This window comes from Schistocerca cancellata, chromosome 1 (genome assembly GCF_023864275.1).
Source record: "Schistocerca cancellata isolate TAMUIC-IGC-003103 chromosome 1, iqSchCanc2.1, whole genome shotgun sequence".
Lineage (NCBI taxonomy): Eukaryota > Metazoa > Arthropoda > Insecta > Orthoptera > Acrididae > Schistocerca > Schistocerca cancellata.
Genome location: NC_064626.1, coordinates 110,595,664 through 110,611,441, shown reverse-complemented (window position 1 = coordinate 110,611,441; position 15,778 = coordinate 110,595,664). Strand labels below are relative to the sequence as shown.

At 47.9% G+C, this 15,778-nt stretch overlaps 1 protein-coding gene across 1 annotated transcript; it reads left to right on the top strand.

Annotated features, from left to right (window-relative positions):
* Positions 1-11,915: 11,915 nt before the first annotated feature.
* LOC126090871 (uncharacterized) lies at positions 11,916-12,512 on the top strand. The gene has a single exon (XM_049907057.1). It carries the CDS (start codon positions 11,916-11,918, stop codon positions 12,510-12,512), a length of 597 nt encoding a protein of 198 aa, XP_049763014.1.
* The last annotated feature ends 3,266 nt before the right edge of the window (positions 12,513-15,778 follow it).

Sequence of the window (15,778 nt, the reverse complement as noted above, 5' to 3'; positions counted from 1 at the left end):
TGGGCTGCTGTACCTGTACACGCCATCCAAGCTCTGTTTGACTCAATGTCCAGGCGTATCAAGGCCGTTATTACGGCCAGGGATGGTTGTTCTGGGTACTGGTTTCTCAGGATCTATGCACCCAAACTGCGTGAAAATGTAATCACATGTCAGTTCTAGTATAATATATTTGTCCAATGAATACCCGTTCATCATCTGCATTTCTTCTTGGCGTAGAAATTTTAATGGCCAGTATGTGGTGTCACCGCCAGACACCACACTTGCTAGGTGGTAGCCTTGAAATCGGCCGCGGTCCGTTAGTATACGTCGGACCCGCCACTATCAGTGATTGCAGACCGAGCGCTTCCACACGGCAGATCTAGAGAGACTTCCTAGCACTCGCCCCAGTTGTACTACCGACTTTGCTAGCGATGGTTCACTGACAAAATACGCTCTCATTTGCCGAGACGATAGTTAGCATAGCCTTCAGCTACGTCATTTGCTACGACCTAGCAAGGCGCCATTACCAGTTACTATTGATACTGTAATCATGTTCCGTCAAGAGCGACGCTCACCATTAATGGATTAAGTATTCCACCAGCTACGTCCGTTTTTCTAAAGTCTAATTTCCTTGTCCTGTTCCAGACCTCACGCCAGCCTGCGTGAGCTAAAACGCGTGCCTTTCGGCTTCCTCTAGTACCCGGTGTTGGCTTTCCTGCCAACCCACAACACAGTAGTGTATTATTCTCTTGGTCATTCTATTTTCTGGTAGTCGGCTGAGATGTCCAAAGAATTTCATTCGCCTTTTCCTAATATCAATTTAGATGTTTGAAAACTGTTCTGTTGTTTTAATTGATCGTAGCCTATAACCGTCTTGGGTATGTCCTCTACTAGAATTTTCCTAATGATGTTTCTCTCTTCTTTCTTGATGTCTTGAAGTTGTCGTTTTCTGTTAGAGGTTAGTGTTTCACTTGCGTAGAGGATTTCTGGTTTTATGACAGTACTGTAGAGTCGAATTTTTGCTACTCGTGACATTGATTTTTTGTTGTCGAGGCTTTGCGTTAACCCTAACCCATTTTCAATTTTTTGGAGACGATATTGGTATTCAAAGTATGGGACCCTGTCAATTTTACCATCTTTTGTTTTCAGTCTTGCAATATCTGTTTTTGAACAAAAGCATTCAATTTTCTCAAATGAAATTTGTAAACCTACTTTTTCTGCATATTCTTTGAATATTTCCAGCTGTTTGACTGCACTCTGCTCATCCTTTGTTAGTATCGCCAGGCCGTCCCAAAAATTCAAGATATGGTATGTAGAGGTTATTTTTGGCAACGCCCAGTCGGATTGGCTTCCAAACCCCACATTTCTTTAGTTCTTTCCCCAGTCTTCTATAACTTTGTTTATAACAGAATAGGAGAGAGTCCATCACCTTTTCTCACACCTATTTGAATGTCGAATGGTTCTGAGATCTCCCCCACAAATATTACTTTAGATGTCGTGTCGATTAGTGTTTGTTTTATGGTTTCTCGTGTTTTGACATGTAATCCCCTCTCCACTAAATTTTTTTGGAGTAGTGAGGGCCTTTATATTCAATCGTATGCTTTTTTGAAATCTACAAATATCCATGCTTCAAATGGCTCTGAGCACTATGGGACTTAACTTCTGAGGTCATCAGTCCTTTGAACTTAGAACTACTTAAACCTAACTAACCTAAGGACATCACACACATCCATGCTCGAGGCAGGATTCGAACCTGCGACAGTAGCGGTCGCGCGGTTCCAGACTGTAGCGCCAAGAACCGCTCGGCCACCCTGCCTGGCACAAATATCCATTCTACCGGTTTTTGTCTGAGAGCTCGCCCTTTTCGTATGGTTCTGAGACTGAAAATTTGCTCTGGACGTTATCTGTTTGGTCTGAATCCTGCTTAATATTCTGATACTTTAGGTTCTAATTGCTGTTATGTACTATTCAAGAGACAAGCGGATAGAATTTTGGAGGTGACTGATAATAGAGGGATCCCCCTATAGTTATTTACTTCTAATTTATTACCTTTTTATATAGTGGGTGAATCACAGCAATTTTCCAGTCATCCGGGATTTTTTAGGTTTGACAGATGTTTTGGATTATTTGGGTAATTTCTTTGAGTGAATTTGGGCCTAAATTCGCCAAGAGTGCTGCCACAATTCCATCCTCCCCTGATGCTTTATTACTTTTAAGTTTCTTGTTGTGCCCATAAATTTCTTCTTGTGTTGCTGTTAACCAATTATGTCGTGAGATTTCTGGATGTACTTTAGGGAATCTCTCTATGGCTTCTGGAAAATTTAGAAACTGTGAAAAATTTGTGGCTAGTACTTGGCAGTTTTCTGTGTTTATCAGGGTCAATTTACGATCTTGTTTTCGAAAGCAAAGGTTTTGTGGTGGGTACCTTTTGATATGGTTTGCGAACCTCTAATAGAAATCGTGTGTATTGTAGTTTTTGAAGTTTTCTTCGATTTACTACAGTTGTTCACTGACATATTTTCGCTTAATTTGTCTTAAAAACTTAGAAGTCAATTTGCGCATTTAAAAAAAATTCCTTCTGTGTTTCTTCTGATTTGATGCAGTTGTAGTTTTGAAATGCCTTTCTTCATTCTTCTAGTGAGTTCTCGCATTCTTGGTTTTTTTGTGAATAATGATCATATCTTTTGCTGTTTTGATGATTTTAGTTTGAAATTTGTCTCAATCTTCTTCTTATTGTTCTTCCCATTTTTCAGTGATTTTGGAGCCTTTGATTTTGTGTAGGTCAAATTTTGAGATAATTATTATTATTATTATTATTATTATTAGTATGGCTATTAGTGGCTGTGATCAGACATGAAACGTTGACAGCCCGAGCCTTTCAGTTTCTGCCAGTTCAAGTAAGGAGTGCAGCAGTCAAGTGATTCGCGAAAACTAAGTATAGTGCACACACCTGAAATGGGATTGCAGTGAGCAGGTCAAACACGTCCCGCAACGGAGAGGAGTAATGCAGGGGAAGTATCTTTTGTAACAAGTCTACCCACACTGTGAACAGTTATCTTTCTTATCTGAGAACGAGTTGTGGGTAGTACACTCCACATACACACAAACAAACTAAATATCATTCGTCTTTCATCATTTTAAAAACAAAAGTTTTCCAAAAAAAGTTTTTCATTTACAGTTTAGTTAGGCGCTGAAGTTGGTGATAATGTGGGGAAGAGGGGGTGGGAGGGGGAGATGAGGAAGGACAATATATGCCAGGGGATACTAACTAATGTCTGGATGCACTCAGGGGTAGTGGTCTAAGAAAGGTTGGGTCCCAATGATCTATAGCATATCCCCTCCTCTCAAGGGCAGGCACAAATGGCGCTTCTGCTAAAAGAAGGGGTCGGTTAAATTCTGAGGCATCAAGAAGCGTCATTATTATAATGCGGGATAATGTAAAGAGTAGAAAAAGGTAGATGGAAGCCAAGGCTTGAAGGGAATGTATATTGAAAAAGTTATGCAGAGATGAATAAACTTGCGCAGGATAGACTTGCGTGAGGAGCCGCATCAAACTAGTCCCCTGACTCAAGACCAAAATACAAAACCGCCCCTAAGTGCCCAATTGGAAGATGGCGGAGGGTGTGTTGCATCTAGTGTTTATGCCGTGGTGGAGCGACGCTGAGTGTTCTGTATAACGTCAGGGAAGGGGCGTTGCACCCTCGCAGCTTACCAATCACCGGACACCAACTGCCTACACCTGTGCCGCTACAGCCCAAGAGACAGACTTGCAGTACGGTCGAGACGGCATTCCATCGCAAGCACATCACAGTCGCAATGCTCTGCCTGCGGACTTTGGATCTGGGCTGCAACTTAGACTCTCTCATTGCCAATCGTCGACGACCTTGCATGTTCTTGTGTGTTTACAATCCTACAGTTTAACTTCCCTATCGGGGATTCGCCTACTGAAGACCTCAGCTATAAAAAATGGCAAGCGACACATGAAGGAAAAATGAGTTACTGCATTCAAAACATAGGTGAACCGTGATTTTATTTTCAAAGAATTATACTTAAGAATTGATTTTACTTACTAGCGATTCATCAAGAACATTAACACATTTAATCACACTATGTAAGCACGGAAGTAGTTGCCAGAGAGTAACTGATGAAATCATAACCAAATTCTTTTTAACAAATGGGAATTTTATTCCTTTAAATAGTGCCTACAAGCATTTTTTAAAAAAAGAAACAGATTTAAAATTATAATCAGAACGCATCCTCTCAGTATCAAAGTTACAATTTATTCAGAGGCAGAAAGAAACAAGTTTTGACTGTATGAGCTTTCGGGCAGAGAACCTTGCCGCTTCCGTTCGACACGGCCGTAGTTACGACCGCTCACAACAGCCTCTGAAAGACTACACTGGTGCAAATTTGCAACACACAAGATTACTTTAAACTAAAAGTTTTAACAATTACACAAGCACACAAACTATGCACCCCCATAGGAGGGATGGAAATGGTACAAAACACTAACAATTGAAATATTAACTTTGCACAGAAGGTGCACTTGATTTTAACTTCTAAGAAAAGTCTTACGGTGAAAGGGTGGCAACTTTATATACTAAAATGATCATTTAAATAAAAGCGCATGAAATGCAATCTTATATAAAATTCTACAAGGTTGGCCAAACAAGTTAAGATGCTCTACAGTACACAGATACCGCCTCTCAAGATCATATGCAAGAACAAAACATATTTCAGGTATTAGGCCGTTACACACCAAGCAATAAATTCGTTAACACACCAAATCCGACAAACAAGACAGAGGCATCTCCGAACGACAGACAGACACTAACTGCCTAACAAATGCGGACGAGGGATAGACTAGCAAACTGGGGACGAGAGACTGACCCCCGACTGACTGACCAGCGAGCTCATAGCTCCCCTTTAATGCACGTGAACCGGCAACCTTTCCCCTTTCGCACCAGAGGGAGACACCAAAGTTGCGATTGCATAGCGGCGCCACCGCCAGAAACGGAGGGCAGTCATGTACTTTTGTGATATTAGTTGAAAGTTCCAAATGGCTCTGAGCACTATGGGACTTAACATCTATGGTCATCAGTCCCCGTAGAACTTAGAACTACTTAAACCTAACTAACCTAAGGACATCACACAACACCCAGTCCTCACGAGGCAGAGAAAATCCCTGACCCCGCCGGGAATCGAACCCGGGAACCCGGGCGTGGGAAGCGAGAACGCTACCGCACGACCACGAGCTGCGGACAGTTGGAAGTTCCACCATGATCCGAGGGAAAGAAGCTCTCTCGAAATATAGTTTCTAGCAAGTGGCGATTTTTGCAGGATGTGTCCTTGTAAACACGAGAGAGTACCACAAACATGCCTGTCTGTAGCCGTAACGTGTGCAGTCGTCATGAAGATGCTTTCCTTGAACGAGCTGTACGAATCGGAGGACGATGTGGATATATACACTCCTGGAAATGGAAAAAAGAACACATTGACACCGGTGTGTCAGACCCACCATACTTGCTCCGGACACTGCGAGAGGGCTGTACAAGCAATGATCACACGCACGGCACAGCGGACACACCAGGAACCGCGGTGTTGGCCGTCGAATGGCGCTAGCTGCGCAGCATTTGTGCACCGCCGCCGTCAGTGTCAGCCAGTTTGCCGTGGCATACGGAGATCCATCGCAATCTTTAACACTGGTAGCATGCCGCGACAGCGTGGACGTGAACCGTATGTGCAGTTGACGGACTTTGAGCGAGGGCGTATAGTGGGCATGCGGGAGGCCGGGTGGACGTACCGCCGAATTGCTCAACACTTGGGGCGTGAGGTCTCCACAGTACATCGATGTTGTCGCCAGTGGTCGGCGGTAGGTGCACGTGCCCGTCGACCTGGGACCGGACCGCAGCGACGCACGGATGCACGCCAAGACCGTAGGATCCTACGCAGTACCGTAGGGGACCGCACCGCCACTTCCCAGCAAATTAGGGACACTGTTGCTCCTGGGGTATCGGCGAGGACCATTCGCAACCGTCTCCATGAAGCTGGGCTACGGTTCCGCACACCGTTAGGCCGTCGTTCGCTCACGCCCCAACATCGTGCAGCCCGCCTCCAGTGGTGTCGCGACAGGCGTGAATGGAGGGACGAATGGAGACGTGTCGTCTTCAGCGATGAGAGTCGCTTCTGCCTTGGTGCCAATGATGGTCGTATGCGTGTTTGGCGCCGTGCAGGTGAGCGCCACAATCAGGACTGCATACGACCGAGGCACACAGGGCCAACACCCGGCATCATGGTGTGGGGAGCGACCTCCTACACTGGCCGTACACCACTGGTGATCGTCGAGGGGACACTGAATAGTGCACGGTACATCCAAACCGTCATCGAACCCATCGTTCTACCATTCCTAGACCGGCAAGGGAACTTGCTGTTCCAACAGGACAATGCACGTCCGCATGTATCCCGTGCCACCCAACGTGCTCTAGAAGGTGTAAGTCAACTACCCTGGCCAGCAAGATCTCCGGATCTGTCCCCCATTGAGCATGTTTGGGACTGGATGAAGCGTCGTCTCACGCGGTCTGCATGTCCAGCACGAACGCTGGTCCAACTGAGGCGCCAGGTGGAAATGGCATGGCAAGCCGTTCCACAGGACTACATCCAGCATCTGTACGATCGTCTCCATGGGAGAATAGCAGCCTGCATTGCTGCGAAAGGTGGATATACACTGTACTAGTGCCGACATTGTGCATGCTCTGTTGCCTGTGTCTATGTGCCTGTGGTTCTGTCAGTGTGATCATGTGATGTATCTGACCCCAGGAATGTGTCAATAAAGTTTCCCCTTCCTGGGACAATGAATTCACGGTGTTCTTATTTCAATTTCCAGGAGTGTATAATATCAGTAAGGATCCTGCGTATGTACCTTAACAGAAATGGACATCAAAAGGTGTTACTAATATTACGTTAAGCAAGTAAATGATGTTAAGTTGCGTCGCTTGCCAACCTGACAGTACGATGGCAGGCGTCTTAAGCGCCATCCTGAACATTGTTTATGTGCTGTAGTAAGGTTCTTGCACTGGTTCCTTGTGAAGCATTATCTACAGTTGTATCTAAACTTCAAACCCATACCAACAAGCGTCAGTTGTGTATCTACTTGCTTACGCACATTATTACTGCTTTGTCTTGAGGACTTGTATCGGAGTCGCAGGGTAGGCTGTGCTGAGAAATAACTGTTAAGAAGAAAATTTAATCCACTCTATCGTTTCACGGTTAATTGGCATTGAAGTTATCAATCATGCTGTTAGGAGCGCAAATTAAAGTGGTCCGCAAGATAACATCCACTGTCAATTGCTCTCATGGCTTTGTTCTGATAGTGCACCGACCTGTTCAGCCTTTGGTTCAGGTTCGATCCTTACTACCGTCTCGTGTCCAGTTTTTGTATCGCTCTCTTGTTTCGTTTTCGGAAATCTTTTTTCTAACAAGTATTTCTCAGCATAACCCACCCTGCAATACCCTAACAAGCTTTTCAGGCTGGTTCTGAGCACTGTGCCTGTGTTGCATGTATGTTTTTATTTGGTGTACGTATGAGGGTGTTATCGACTACGTGCTACAAACTATCGATAGATATAGCTTACTTTTGTGCGTGAACTTATTCTGAAATATCTGGAAGATGTTAAGCTTATAGCTCTGAATTGTTATAGATTCAGAGGAAAATCACAAAAATGCGTCCTACAGATGAAGCACCAGATGCTTACATGCTGCAACCAGATACAGTTCATGCAGATAATTGGCGGAGTCGGCAGAGAGACCGGAAAAGGGTAATACATGTAGGTATGCAGGAACAAATGGAGAAAATAAGAAATGAAGGAAAGGAACATAGAACATGCAAGGGCAACGGAGGATGGAGTCGTATGAAAACATACAGGTCCTACATGCGAATGCTCTAAAAATTGTTTCGAGCGTATAAGTGAAGAAGAGAAGCAACTAAGATTCAGGAATTTCAGGCAGCTGAACTGTTATTATACCCGTTATGATACTCATAACGTTATGATACGCGTACCCACAAGGTTGTTTACCGTAAAAAAAATGGTTCAAATGGCTCTAAGCACTATGGGACTTAACATTTGGGGTCATCATTCCCCTTGACTTAGAACTACTTAAACCTAACTAACCTAAGGACATCACACACATCCATGCCCAAGGCAGGATTCGAACCTGCGACCATAGCAGCAGCGCGGTTCCGGACTGAAGCCCCTAGAACCGCTCGGCCACAGCGGCCGACATTTACGTCAAAAAGTGTCAGGCATAAAAGAAGCTTTTAAATTTCTATTTTGAAGAGGTTACGCAGTACTGGTTCGTTAACTCATAGAGGAAGCAAACAGTGATAATTCAATCGTAACTGATGTTAAGTGCATTCAGTTTGCAAGTAAACAATGTTAGGTACCCACTCACGAAATTTTAAGAATACAAAAAATGGTTCAAATGGCTCTGAGCACTATGGGACTTAACATCCGAGGTCATCAGTCCCCTAGAACTAAGAACTACTTAAACCTAAAGGACGACACACACATCCATGCCCGAGGCAGGATTCGAACCTGCGACCGTAGTGGTCGCGCGGTTCCAGACTGAAGCGCCTAGAAACGCTCGGCCACTCGGTCCGGTTTTAAGAATACACTTGTGGGTACCATTTACCATTTATAGCAAAAAAAATGGAAAATTTTGTACTGTTTGCATCCACAGCCTTTTCATGAGGAAAAAAAAGAAAATTTCAGGTGCAGCTTCTAAAACTCTTGGCACTAGTTATTACGTTACGTAATTCACACTGATGAGTCATCCCATTCGCTGCGTACGAAATAACAGAAGGTAGAATAGGCAGCTATTAAATCTCAAGTACTCTGCTGTTGTGCTGAGATTCAAGCTCCTTCGTTAAACTTGCATCTGTATGCTCTCACATTGTGTCATTAATTTATCTTTCGTTCTATACGTCAATTATTTACCTTTTACGTGGCCAGATGGACATTAGCTACCGAAGGCCAAATAAAAAAAAAAAGTTGAAGCTACCAACAGAATTATACGTCAAGTATGTATTAGATATAAATATCTAGCTCAGAAACTGCGTTGTGGAAGTGGTAACAATGTTTCATTTGTAACTATATATATCATTGACGTTTCGGTAAGGCTAACATGACCTTTGTTTTGTTTACATTGTGACTTCTGTTGGTCGGTTCTAAGTGACATTGTGTGAGAATCAATAGGAAAATTTGTTGTTTGCGCTTTCTTTTCCGTTTGCCCCAATACTGTCTTCTACAAGAGTTCAGACCATTTTTTGAACTCTCTGTATAAACAAGTACAAGAAAAGTATTGTTTTAATTTGAATATTACTGTTTTGAACCCAGTTATCTTCGTATTACACGGATGTATGAGAGATTTGGTTTTAAGGTAGAAAAATTGAAGTTAAATTTGTTTGCACGCCAGAATGCCGTGCCTTGACGCTAGAACAGTTTCCTGCAATGCTGTACTACGGTACTCTGCCGCGTGTATGTCAGTCTATTATACGACTACACAGATGTATCTGCAAAGAAATAAAAGATTAAGTACGCAGCGGTATTTATTCGAGGTGCTGTGTACGTGTTCGGGTGGGTTTGCTGCAGAAATTGCAATATCTCGCGTTTGATAAACGGACCAACATATATGTTCTGAACGTCTTGGCGGCCTTGGGAATTGCTGTTCAATTATTCTGGATTAAAATACACTCCTGGAAATGGAAAAAAGAACACATTGACACCGGTGTGTCAGACCCACCATACTTGCTCCGGACACTGCGAGAGGGCTGTACAAGCAATGATTACACGCACGGCACAGCGGACACACCAGGAACCGCGGTGTTGGCCGTCGAATGGCGCTAGCTGCGCAGCATTTGTGCACCGCCGCCGTCAGTGTCAGCCAGTTTGCCGTGGCATACGGAGCTCCATCGCAGTCTTTAACACTGGTAGCATGCCGCGACAGCGTGGACGTGAACCGTATGTGCAGTTGACGGACTTTGAGCGAGGGCGTATAGTGGGCATGCGGGAGGCCGGGTGGACGTACCGCCGAATTGCTCAACACGTGGGGCGTGAGGTCTCCACAGTACATCGATGTTGTCGCCAGTGGTCGGCGGAAGGTGCACGTGCCCGTCGACCTGGGACCGGACCGCAGCGACGCACGGATGCACGCCAAGACCGTACGATCCTACGCAGTGCCGTAGGGGACCGCACCGCCACTTCCCAGCAAATTAGGGACACTGTTGCTCCTGGGGTATCGGCGAGGACCATTCGCAAACGTGTCCATGAAGCTGGGCTACGGTCCCGCACACCGTTAGGCCGTCTTCCGCTCACACCCCAACATCGTGCAGCCCGCCTCCAGTGGTGTCGGGACAGGCGTGAATGGAGGGACGAATGGAGACGTGTCGTCTTCAGCGATGAGAGTCGCTTCTGCCTTGGTGCCAATGATGGTCGTATGCGTGTTTGGCGCCGTGCAGGTGAGCGCCACAATCAGGACTGCATACGACCGAGTCACACAGGGCCAACACCCGGCATCATGGTGTGGGGAGCGATCTCCTACACTGGCCGTACACCACTGGCGATCGTCGAGGGGACACTGAATAGTGCACGGTACATCCAAACCGTCATCGAACCCATCGTTCTACCATTCCTAGACCGGCAAGGGAACTTGCTGTTCCAACAGGACAATGCACGTCCGCATGTATCCCGTGCCACCCAACGTGCTCTAGAAGGTGTAAGTCAACTACCCTGGCCAGCAAGATCACCGGATCTGTCCCTCATTGAGCATGTTTGGGACTGGATGAAGCGTCGTCTCACGCGGTCTGCACGTCCAGCACGAACGCTGGTCCAACTGAGGCGCCAGGTGGAAATGGCATGGCAAGCCGTTCCACAGGACTACATCCAGCATCTCTACGATCGTCTCCATGGGAGAATAGCAGCCTGCATTGCTGCGAAAGGTGGATATACACTGCACTAGTGCCGACATTGTGCATGCTCTGTTGCCTGTGTCTATGTGCCTGTGGTTCTGTCAGTGTGATCATGTGATGAATCTGACCCCAGGAATGTGTCAATAAAGTTTCCCCTTCCTGGCACAATGAATTCACGGTGTTCTTATTTCAATTTCCAGGAGTGTAATTGCTTGTGCAGTTCCATTTCCTCCAAGTTTATTTTCGAGGCTAATAAAATGTTTGTAGACAGGCATGCAAGGGGGGGGGGGGGGGGGAGGGTTGACGATAGACGCGTCGACGGGGCATTGTGCTACAATGCTGTTGCAGACAGAGCTCACAGCGGAATGGTTCCGCTGAGTTTTTTTTTTCCCTTTATTGAATTTCGATTACCCCGAAGGGGGCGGGCTGGCAACAGATTATTACGCTGCTCTGCAGCCTACAGACTTTTTAAAACGTAAGATGTAGATAAGTAACAATAAATCAGGTGATAAAACGGTGACTTAAATTGTAAAACGGCAGAAAATGGGGAAAGTTAAAACATAAAGCGAAGGGTTGGCAAAGCTAATAATATACACAGGAAGCAGACAGGTAACATAGTAGACAGACAATTAAAAAAACATGGCGACAGTCTGGTTTCTGTTCGCAAGAGATATAAAAATCACACCCAGCGACAGTATGATGTCTATTCGCAACACTCCGGACAGGACACATAACACTGAACACTCACTGTAAACATTGCACTAAAATGTCGGCACAAAGACGACACGCCATAGCCAAGGGCAGATTGGGGGGGGGGGGGGGCACCTGGACAGATGGGGGGGGGGGGAACAAGGAAGGAGGAGAGGAAAAACGAAAGAGGGGGGCGGAACCAGAGGAGGGAGAGGACTCACAATGGGGGAGGGGCGTTCCACTGGCGTGCACTGCCCGCTAATATAGGAGACGAGTGACCTTGATGTTCGGGTGGCGCGCTCGGACACCACTGTCTGAGTCACACAGGTCCCCTGCAAATGTGGTTCATGTCGGCCGCGTGTCGCTCCGCCCCCGCGCCTCTGCAGCTGCGTGTAACACGGCGCTCCTTGTAAGCTTATTTTCCGACCGCTGTCCGCCCGGGTCCAAACAAGCCGCCATCGGGAGCGACACGGTTGCGGCAGCGGGCGCGCCTTTCCCGAATCGACACATTCTGGCCGCCTCCGCCGCCGCCGCCGCCGCCGCCGCCGCCTCAGAGGTCGTCGACCGCCCCCGGGCTGGTCCTCCGGTCGGGGCAGCTGACGCCGCCGCGCCGCGCCGCCCGCTCCTGCGGCTCGTTAATTTCCAGGGCGCCACACATAAAAGGCGATATGCGGGGCCATTATTTTTTGCCCGCTCGGCCGGTATTTATTGGAGCATTAGTTATCGGCGTGTCGCGTGTAATACGAACAGCGGCCAAACTAATCAGGGCAGCGACCCGCTCTCGCAGCCCCGGGACGCGGCGCCGCTGCCGGCCCCGGCTGCTGCCGCTGCTGCCTCCGCGGCTGCTGCTGGTGCTCGCCGTGTCGTGTCGGGTTTCTGATGGACGGCCGCCGCCGCCTCCATAAGTCACGCGCGTCCCGACCGCAGCGCCGGCTGAGCGCAGCTGCGCCACCGCCGCGCCGCGCCGCCGCCGCGGCAGTCCCTACGTCACCCGGCCACACTTGCTGCCGCTCCGTAGTCCGGCCGCCTCTATCCCAGCGATGGGAAAAACCGACTTGTTTAAACCGATACCGGTATTTTTGTTCTGAATAACCGCTATTTTCCGATAGAGGAAGCGATACAAATTAGGACTGTTAGTATTTCAAAAAATACACTCCTGGAAATTGAAATAAGAACACCGTGAATTCATTGTCCCAGGAAGGGGAAACTTTATTGACACATTCCTGGGGTCAGATACATCACATGATCACACTGACAGAACCACAGGCACATAGACACAGGCAACAGAGCATGCACAATGTCGCCACTAGTACAATGTATATCCACCTTTCGCAGCAATGCAGGCTGCTATTCTCCCATGGAGACGATCGTAGAGATGCTGGATGTACTCCTGTGGAACGGCTTGCCATGCCATTTCCACCTGGCGCCTCAGTTAGACCAGCGTTCGTGCTGGACGTGCAGACCGCGTGAGACGACGCTTCATCCAGTCCCAAACATGCTCAATGGGGGACAGATCCGGAGATCTTGCTGGCCAGGGTAGTTGACTTACACCTTCTAGAGCACATTGGGTGGCACGGGATACATGCCGACGTGCATTGTCCTCTTGGAACAGCAAGTTCCCTTGCCGGTCTAGGAATGGTAGAACGATGGGTTCGATGACGGTTTGGATGTACAGTGCACTATTCAGTGTCCCCTCGACGATCACCAGTGGTGTACGGCCAGTGTAGGAGATCGCTCCCCACACCACGATGCCGGGTGTTGGCCCTGTGTGACTCGGTCGTATGCAGTCCTGATTGTGGCGCTCACCAAACGGCGCGAAACACGCATACGACCATCATTGGCACCAAGGCAGAAGCGACTCTCATCGCTGAAGACGACACGTCTCCATTCGTCCCTCCATTCACGCCTGTCGCGACACCACTGGAGGCGGGCTGCACGATGTTGGGGCGTGAGCGGAAGACGGCCTAACGGTGTGCGGGACCGTAGCCCAGCTTCATGGAGACGGTTGCGAATGGTCCTCGCCGATACACCAGGAGCAACAGTGTCCCTAATTTGCTGGGAAGTGGCGGTGCGGTCCCCTACGGCACTGCGTAGGATCCTACGGTCTTGGCGTGCATCCGTGCGTCGCTGCGGTCCGGTCCCAGGTCGACGGGCACGTGCACCTTCTGCCGACCACTGGCGACAACATCGATGTACTGTGGAGACCTCACGCCCCACGTGTTGAGCAATTCGGCGGTACGTCCACCCGGCCTCCCGCATGCCCACTATACGCCCTCGCTCAAAGTCCGTCAACTGCACATACGGTTCACGTCCACGCTGTCGCGGCATGCTACCAGTGTTAAAGACTGCGATGGAGCTCCGTATGCCACGGCAAACTGGCTGACACTGACGGCGGCGGTGCACAAATGCTGCGCAGCTAGCGCCATTCGACGGCCAACACCGCGGTTCCTGGTGTGTCCGCTGTGCCGTGCGTGTGATCATTGCTTGTACAGCCCTCTCGCAGTGTCCGGAGCAAGTATGGTGGGTCTGACACACCGGTGTCAATGTGTTCTTTTTTCCATTTCCAGGAGTGTATCAAGAACCCGATATATCTATATTTGAAAAGTTACCATTATAGGCTCTCGATATAGCGAAAAAAATTATCGATATACCGCATGAAAAATGTCGACGTCATTGCCAAAAATATTGTAAGAGGTCGTGGTCTCCTGACCTTCATTGCTTACATATTCCGCCCTCACAATACTATTTCGCACATCAAAATGCTTCATTCGAACCCAAACTCGACAAGATAAAGTCAATGTTCTATGAATTCATGCAAACGACATGCAAATAACAAATAAATTGCAAGTGCGCACCGAGGTTGAAATACTCGAGGCTGGCGTACACACACACATTCAAAACACGACGGCCACAAAAGCTTTTAGTTCGGGAGAGGCAAACCGCACGGCAGGGGGCCGGTCCCTTCAGAGGACGAGTCAACCTATCTACGTCGGCCGGCGACTGCCCATAGAGCAGACAGCATAACCGAGCGAGGTGGCGCAGTGGTTAGCACACTGGACTCGCATTCGGGAGGACGACGGTTCAATCCCGTCTCCAGCCATCCTGATTTAGGTTTTCCGTGATTTCCCTAAACCGTTTCAGGCAAATGCCAGGATGGTTCCTTTCAAAGGGCACGGCCGATTTCATTCCCCATCCTTCCCTAACCCGAGCTAGCGCTCCGTCTCTAATGACCTCGTTGTCGACGGGACGTTAAACAACACTAACCTAACAAGAGCAGACAGCATTTGACTGAGTGAAAGGGGAGAACGACCCCGTGTTGGGCTTAAAAGCAAATTCCGCTACATTGTGTGGGAGTGCCCAGCCTACGCATTCTTTTCAAACATAGCACGCAGTTTCAGAGTTTTTCACAGGGAGACAGCAAACGCCGAACGCTGATGCTACAGATTTCTGGATTGGTCGCCTTAAATGAAACGTCATTCTCCCGTTTTAGATGAACAATGCTGATTGGCAGACGATATTCCTGACGCCTTCAGATGAAGGAGTAATGGAAGAGACCAAAAGATATACCCCTTCACATCTGGTGTGGAGAGGGGCCGTTCCGTTGTCGCTCTTGGAGCGAGAAGACGTAACAAGAGCGTGTGCGCTCGTACATGTACTCAAAGAGCGAGGAACAAGTCTCTCCTCAGTACTTCACTGGGAGAGCGCCTCTGTCGAGAGCGAATCGAAGTGCGACTCTATATTGAGTCCTTGCGTTTAAGCGTTGTTCACTGTGTTGGCCACCACACTTATTGTGCGGTGTGAACGGACAGAGCTATAGTTACACGCCTGCGAGCGAATTTTTGAGTGGCATCGCGGTGGACTGGTTATCTGACCGGTGTACCACACCAATAGTTAGACTGGGGGCAAATAGGAGTCCTTGACTTCATAAAGGTGTAGGGAGAGTTTGATTGGCGAAGGTCAATCCAGGTAGAAAGAGAGTGATCTTATTTGTCAGCAGTGAGCGGCACAGACAGCAGTCATTGCAGCTTACAGTATTGTGCACTACAGCTATTGCGAGCCCCATATTTCCTCGACAACAATTCACTTCACTGCATTTCACACACGACATCCTCGACCGTACCTAGCAACATTCTAACGGATCATTAT